The following is an 8483-nucleotide window of genomic DNA, read 5'->3' as shown; positions in this document are numbered from 1 at the left end:
TCTGTGGATTTTCCAGGTTCGTCATCATTTTTGGTTCGGTGAAACACTGTAGAACCAATATCATTTTCCTTCCATGGTGTAAAACCGCTGTGATATCCTGTGTCTTCTTGTACACATATACAACTTGGACAAGGCTTCAAGACTGATGGACGACCATCAGGATTTACATATATTTTCCTTACATTCACATTCTTTGTTGCGTGATGCTTCCCCAGGCAGACTTCACCTACAATTACCCAGCCTAACTTCATCTTCTGGGCAAAGGGTGTACCTGGTGGACCTGTTACTTGATCTAGTACATGGTGAGCTTCGGGTAGATCTCTACCAATCAATAATTGAATCTGAGCCTGATCATCAAGAGGTGAAATTTCTGAACCAATGTCTTTGAGGTGTGGATGAAGTCGTGCAATGTTGGGAGTTGGAATCTCAGTCCTATTATTAGGAAGTTCATCACATTCGATGACTGTAGGAAGGCTCATCTGTAGACTACCATCAACAGCTTGTATGCATAGTTCACCAGCTTTCCTTCCTGTCATAACTGAACTGCCAGAGCAACTAGTTATGATGTATTCCTCTGCCACAGAGCGAACATCAAAGAAATCTAAAAGCTCTCCTTTAGCTAAAGATTTGTTACTCTGATCATCTAATATAACATATGACTTCATACGCTTCCTCGGGTTACTCACATGAAAAACGTAAACTGGCAAAATTTTAGCACAAGACTTTCCAGGAAATTCCTCACATACACCAGTACTCTTGTTGGTCACATCTAAAGCTTGTTCACGTACTGACTCTTTAACAACACTCTGCTCCGGCTTCTCCCTGCCATGAGCCTTAGTACTTGTCTCAGGAACAGACTGAAATTTCTTCAAATGCATGGCAGTGCAATGGTATTTACTTCCACAGTCTTTACAGGTTATGTCCTCTGGACAATCTCTACTTAAGTGGTTCTTCGAGATACAACACTTAAAACATATTCTATTTTCTTTCAGAAGTTTCTTGCGTTCTTCTAAAGACTTTGACTTAAAGCTTTTACATTCATGTAGAGAATGGTTGGTCCCATGTATTATACATTTAAGGGCTTCTTCATCAGGCACTACAGTCTTCTTTGTAGTTACTTTAAATTTATCTAGCTTTGAAGTCTTGTTTATATGAGATTTTACTTCTGGCTCAAAATTAAATCCTGGATCATTATGGATTTGTGCAACGTCAGAAATGAAGTCTACAAAATAAGAAAAGGGTGGGAATAACACACCTTGTGTTTTCTTGTAGTTGGATGCTTTGTCTCACCATTTTCCTTGTACTGAAGGAGGTAACTTGCTTATCACAGGGTTTATTCCTGCAGATGTGTCAAAGTGTCCAAACAGTTTCTCGTAAAGTGGATTTTCTTTAAGCGACTGTACTTCGCAAAGAAAATCATGCAGATCATACAGTTTCTTGGGATCTCTGAACGTAACCTTAGGAAACTTTTCTAGTTTCTTCTTGATAGATGCTTCAATAATCTCAGGACTGCCATATCTATCTTCAAGCCTTTTCCATATCAACTTGATGCACTTACTTGGATCATGTATATTGGAAGTCCTTATACTCTGTGCAAATTTGGACGATTCAGGGCCCAGCCACCGGAGTAAAAGGTCAACTTCTTCCAAAGACGTAACATGCTGATCTTGAATGGTCTGCTGAAAAGTAGTTTTCCAAGGCACATAAGACTCAGGACGATCATCAAATGGACTGAAACGTGCCAGGGAAAGTTCCTTCTTCAAAAGGAAACGCGACAATTCTCCACAACAACTGTTACTCACAGGATTAGCCTTGGCATCACTGGGCTGACTACGAAGAGGTTGTATGACAGGCATAGCTTGTTCCAAAGAAGGGTTGAGATCAAATTCTGGTACCTTATTCTGATCTTCCACGTACTGCTTGACACGACTTAAAGAATCTGCTGCCTCTTGCTGCAGGAGTTCTTGTGAAAGAACTTTCTGTTGTAACTGTACACCAGGTATTCTACCTGAAATAGATGACAACTTATCACTACTTTCTTCACACACTACTCTGTACTCAACTTCAGCCAACTGAGCATTGCGACGATACACACATAATTCTAATTCTGCTTCAATTTCTGCCTCCTCACACTGTAACTTTGCTTTTCTTTTCTTTATTTCTGCCTCTTTCAATGCACTTTCAAGCTTAACCTTTGTGGCTTCAGCTTGTATTCTTTTACCTAACAACATAGCTGAGACACTTTCTGCAACTGATTTAGCACTTAATTTCTCCGAGCACTCAGACTTAACTTCTTCAACTCCATATCTTTTATCAAGATATTCTAACTCTTTCTTTATATCACGTATGATCACATCACTTTTTGCTTTGTACTTCATATAATCTTTCCTGCTTTCTTCCGTATTTGTTCAACTCAAATACTCTAAAAACTGATTTACACACCTTGAATAAGAATCTAAGTTCTTTTCAAGAGCTTTCTTATTTTCACTATCACTTTCTGCGGCTGCACCGCCTTTGTAATACCTTAACATTAGGTCTTCAACTGTACACTGCACTTGAGAGAGCTGATCCAAATATTTGGTTGTTGTGGAAATGTACAGTTCTTCTCCTTTTTCTGTAAGGGTCCTTATTCTTGCTCCAGACGGTCTTGTTTCATCTGGGTCTAACTGTGGGTGGGGTTCCTGCTGTGGATCCTCCTCCGCTTCCATTTTAATGTGAACGTCTGTGTTGCTTGTAGTCGACATGCTGAACAATTCTCCTGAAGTTATTCGGCAAGATGCTGAGAGAGACTTTCCTTTGTTGATAGTTTTATAACTCTTCACTCAACAGAAGGCTGACTCTTTTCACTCAGCTTGTTAGATATCTCACTCTTCTCACTCTGGGCATAGAAGATGGCTGGCAACTATTTTCACAATAGGCTTGGAAGATGGCTAGCTACTCTTTGCACTGTAGATTTAGAAGAAGGGCTAGCAACTCTTTTCGCTGTAGCCTTAGAAGAAGGGCTAGCAACTCTTTTCACTGTAGCCTTAGAAGAAGGGCTAGCAACTCTTTTCACTGTAGCCTTAGAAGAAGGGCTAGCAACTCTTTTCACTGTAGCCTTAGAAGAAGGGCTAGCAACTCTTTTCACTGTACTGCCTCCAGTAAAACACTAGCAGTCAGTTAAACCTTTATTGTCATGTTCACAAGCTGGTAGGTATGAGCAGTGTATCCAACTTGCAAGATGACAACATACACGTACGCGTGAACGTTCACGTGATTGTGAGGTGAAAAGCTGTAAGAAAATAAATCTTCACAGTTTTGGAAATAAAAAGTTGTACACAAATAAAGTAAATGAATCATACAAATATCAAATAATATTAATACAATATGAGATAGAAATACTATGAACAAATCAATAGAAAATTATAAGGTAATTTTCTATATTACGTCCGCATGACCGATATCGACGATTTTTGTATCGTTGGATTCCTCTCACTCTCCACATTGCAAATATATAGTTATTATTGCGCGCTAACCCCCCGTTAGCGACAAACTTGGTCCCGATAGCAGGGGAGGGCATGAAAGGTTCCAGGGAAAATGCGGGTTAAATAGCACTAATAATATAACGCACAGTGAAAATAACCATGGTTATTCACATAACTTTCCATAATAACCATGGTTATTCACATAACTTTCCATTGCAGGGGGCTGCGCCCCCTGCGACCCCCCCCTGGGGGGGCTGCCGCCCCCCAACCCCCGCCGAGGAAACAAAACCTCCACCACGTATTCACGGCAGGCTAGAGCGTTACACAATCATCGTCGATGTCGGAGCAGGGGGCGTATTACCTCGTAAGATTCTCACTGAATCAGCATATTAACTATTATAATCAGCATTGTATATAGAGACGATTGTAGTATAATCAGGATAAACACGGTGGCCCGCCCTCGTCGGCGGGTTTTGCGCCTTTTTCGATGTTACACCGATGGCCTCAAAGTCGAGTTTCCCTTCCTCTGGAATAACGACATTCGTATTCCTAACCGAAATAACCGTCGCATTCAGAAGTCGGTCATAGTCGCCGCGATGGCCGAGTGTGGAGGGTGCTCGTACTCCGAGATTGCCATTAGCCAAGAAAAAATGCTAGATATGTGCTTCCGCCACGGCCTCCTTCGTCGTGAGAAAGATTGCGGCAGGTGCGGGCAGCCAGCACCTGAATGTGAGGTTGCATCACTTCCTGTGTGCTGCAGCGTCGCTGTATCCTCCGGCCTAGGACCTCCTGCCGGACGCACCCTGCCTCCTTCACATTTTGCGGCAAAGGAGCACCCTCCCTAGTAATTAGCAGCATTAATAAATCAGGTTAGTACCTTAAAAATCCTAGGTTATTGTAGGTTATCGGCTCCGCATCTAGTTCGTGTGCGCTCTATCCTGCCGTGAATACGTGGTGGTTTTGTTTCCTCGGCGGGGGTTGGGGGGCGGCAGCCCCCCCCAGGGGGGGTCGCAGGGGGCGCAGCCCCCTGCAATGGAAAGTCATGTGAATAACTATGGTTATTTTCACTGTGAGGTTAAATTATTAGGGTAATTGGTAGAGGTTGAAGACTGCGACGCGCGTAGATAGAGGAAAATGGACACCGCCATCTTATAGAGCGGGAAAAATAGAAGGGGATAGCGTATAGTTTAAGATGCACCGGCCTTATAGTCACCGCTAAATGACGAAAATATAACGCGCGGCCGCCTTTCAAATTCAAAGTCGATGAGCTTGTTTACCTTGCTAGGAAAAACACGACACTGACCCACGAACGCATTTTTGCGTTCGCGAACTAGTCCGTGTATCATTACGCGCTTGTCAAAACGATATTTGGCAAATTATCTGTGTCTGCTGGTACGCATTTATACCTTTAAAGTCTTTTAGTAATGTTATTATACTTCAATTGCCTATTTTTATATTTATCTATACCCTCAAATCGAATCCTGCGCATCGAGTGTTTCACACTTTCTTGCGCCAGCCACAGGTTGACAGCTCACCAACCCGCCCATTTCGAGATTGAAAGCCGGTGAGAAATGTTGAGTTTCCAGTGTTGTGTTGATTCTGGGTTCTTTTTAAAGACCTTTACAGTGGCATCGAAGAATAATTCGACTTCAGTAACCATCCCAGTTTTATATCTGAGCTCATCAAGAGCTCCAAAGGACGAAAAAGGTGATTAAAATCGAAGCAATCCCAACAGTACAAAGAAACGAAAGTTTCACGTTTCCGGATATAAAGGTATTTGGTTTATTATTTTACGATGTGAATGCAGCTCTGTCTTGCCGTACATACCGTGGTGGAGAGAATGTGTCCTGGGGGGTGTTGGGGGGCTTGCCCCCCATCAACCCTCCCCTCGGGCAGTGCCCGAAGGGCACGCCTAGTCACGGCAATTTATATTGATATATTAGGTTGGTTGGTTTATTGGTCAATACGTTTTTGGGGTTTGGAACGTGTGAATTCCCGTAGATTTTTTGCCGAAATGTGGGTTGGGTTCCCGTAGAGTTTTTTATTTATTTCGCGTCAGTCCGTAAACTTTCAAAGATGGCGGTTACATCCGTAGAGTTTCATTGGCCGATTTTAAGCGCTTTTTGTGCTAGTTTTACGCATTTTTGATCGTTATTCTTCTTATTTAAGCTTGTTTTACCCCATAATTTCCCTGATATACTTCATGCCCTCCCCTGCTAACGGGACTATCAAATCAAGATCGTCGATGGAGAAATGGTACTCGATCTCCTGAACGATTCATTCGCAAAAGAAACAACGCCGAAAATCGATGAAATCATAGGATTTCATGCAGAAAAACATCATTTTTTTTCGACTTAGTCTCTGCGAAGGTGCGTCGCGGTCTTCAACAATTACCGGGTAATTTTCTATATTGCGGGACCAAGTTTGTCGCTAACGGGGGGTTAGCGCGCAATAAAACCTATCTATTTGCATTGTATAGAGTGAGAGGAATCCAACGATACCAAAATCGTCGATATCGGTCATGCGGACGTAATATAGAAAATTACCAATTATAAAAATACTGCAAGACTAGCATATATATAAACATTAAACAAACAAATGACTTCTTATTGCTTATACTATCTTATGACATTTCCTGAGTTAATTAAGGCACTTTATAAAAGATCAATAACTAAAGACTAGATACTTTCATTGAATGAAAAGGAAACAAAACATTATTCTTTGGTAAATAACTGAAATAAAGCTTGGTAAAAATATAAGAGTACAATAGGAATGGCACTTACTTATATCACATAATTTCAAGTTATATATCACGTAAAAGACACAACTTTGTTATTAACATATGCTCTAACATCTGAACAATACATTATTAACAGTAAAAATAGTTGACTTACAGTGTGGCTTGCCCAAATCTTCATAAAACAAGAATAACTTAAAAGTACGCAGCACAAGACGTCTCACGTGGCTCTCTAGAGGGGCTCCGCGGATTCACAACAATGCGTTTTTGTAGGGCGTTCGTACAACTCTAACGTCACTGTAACCAACGTTACAAACTAAATGAAATTAAATAATCATTCTCATGTTAATACATTAAATCAAATAAATTCTTGATCTAAATTCTATATATATAATATCAGACAAGGAATCCTTGATTCCTTTACACTCTCCACGCATTCTCCACTCTACTCTCTCAATCTAGTCTCCACCTTCCACTCTCTCTATCTCCATCTCCTTTTCCAGTCTCCATGCTCTCTCCACTCGACTCTCTTATTCGATTCACTATTCTCTCTCCCCTCTCTTTTTCCACTCTCTCTCTCCTCTCCGTCTCTAGTCCTATCTCTACTTCTCTCTATCCACTCCATTTTAGCAATTCAGATCTCCCCACACTCCATTCTCTCTCCCCACTTTTCACACGTAACTCTTTCTCTCCACCCCCCTCTCTCTCCCTTTCATATTTCCTCATTTCCATTTTTTCTTAATCTCCCTCTTTGGATAGTCGTGGAAATAATTAATGTACGTAAACTGACAGTCTAAGTCAATGAAGTGGACCATGTAGCACCTAACACACCTAGCTATAAAAACTGAGGCCCTCTCTCGAATAAATTCGAACCTTCTCGTTGCATATATGCCTTGATAATATGATAAATGAAATTAATGCATTTATATTAATAGTGAAATAATGTTTTACATTTACCACTACAGTATTCTTTGTCATTCTCTTGTTTCAGTCTATAATTTTGCCAAATAACACGATAGTCTTAACTGTGTGGCAACTGCATGAGCATGAATTAAATTTTTTACCCGAGAGAAAAGATTATCGCTAAATATCTATGGAGAACAATATCCTTTGACCCAATCTTTATTAGTAAATTTAGAACGGAAACTTTTCTGATGTTAGTATATGTATATATAATATGATTCATTTGATTGTTTAAAATTATCACGCTTAACAGCCATTGTCTTAACAAGCGGTGTGTTTCATGTTCATATATTTTTGCCGGATAAGTTCATAGTGAGAGTGTAAGTCATTTTCATTCCATGTTCACGTAGGCCCGAACTCGTGAATTGTCGCCCAGCGTGGGGGGGGGGGGGAGACAATATTCGTGCAGGGAAAGGGTATGTATATATATATATATATATATATATATATATATATATATATATATATATATATATATATATATATATATCAAAACAGAGGATGCTTTGAGAGGGAACGGTGCGAGGGAACGAAAATAACTGCCAACTGCTTCTTGCAGTTACATGCTTTGATATACTAGGCATTCCATATCCTCGATATTAATTTTGGCATAACAAACATTAAATAAAGGTTAAATAAAAAAGGTTAAAAAATGAAAAGAAAATTAAATGAGGTAGAATCAGGAAGAACCAAAATACCGAAGCTTATGCTTCAGAATGTACAAAAGTCTCAAGAGGAAAAACCCAATTCGTCATTCTTATCATCATCATCATCAATCATCATCATCATCAGCAGCAGCAACAGCAGAACCACCACCACCAGTGGCCATGAGGTTCTTCTGATGGATCTATTGTCAATCAAGATTCGGTGGATGGATAATAAGATTCGTGTCATTACGAGAAATGTGTCAATGGCCAGTGTTCGGCCAGTGGAGGTTGGAGAGAATTGTACTGAGATTCAAGATCCGGTGGGTGGAATGGCGTTGGTCACGCCAGCGGATCTTCAAGAAGTTTGTGATAAGTTTTCTCAATTATCGATATCATCAGGATTTTGTAAAATTTCCCCATTGTTCTGAAAATTATCCTTTGCTTTTAGAGAATATTTCTTCTACTAACATCGTCCATTGCGGCGATGATAAACACCCAGAACAATTGATACAGAACTTTTGGCTAAATATAATTCAAGTATACAGTGGGTGGAGAGAGATAATTTAATGCAGGTATCACTGAAAGGAGTGTAGAATGAATTCCCGATGAAACGATTGTCTTGTATGTAAAACAAAGAAAAAATGTATTCTTTACCAAAGATGATATCACAGA

The 8483-nt window shown here is 40.2% G+C and overlaps 1 protein-coding gene across 1 annotated transcript; it reads right to left on the bottom strand.

Annotated features, from left to right (window-relative positions):
- Positions 1 to 1286: 1286 nt before the first annotated feature.
- Positions 1287 to 6517, bottom strand: LOC138867927 (uncharacterized). The gene is made up of 2 exons (XM_070145080.1): positions 6359 to 6517; positions 1287 to 3271 (listed from the first exon to the last, which is right to left on the bottom strand). Exon 2 carries the CDS (start codon positions 2376 to 2378, stop codon positions 1287 to 1289), a length of 1092 nt encoding a protein of 363 aa, XP_070001181.1. The 5' UTR covers positions 2379 to 3271; positions 6359 to 6517.
- Positions 6518 to 8483: the final 1966 nt, after the last annotated feature.

This window comes from Penaeus vannamei, chromosome 33 (genome assembly GCF_042767895.1).
Source record: "Penaeus vannamei isolate JL-2024 chromosome 33, ASM4276789v1, whole genome shotgun sequence".
Taxonomy (NCBI): domain Eukaryota; kingdom Metazoa; phylum Arthropoda; class Malacostraca; order Decapoda; family Penaeidae; genus Penaeus; species Penaeus vannamei.
Note: the sequence above shows the minus strand (reverse complement) of the source record. Positions and strands in the feature narration are given on the sequence as shown.

What these genes read in the sequence shown, in the direction of transcription:
- LOC138867927 (XM_070145080.1), bottom strand. Translation starts at nt 2,378, where the DNA reads ATGAAGTACAAAGCAAAAAGTGATGTGATCATACGTGATATAAAGAAA.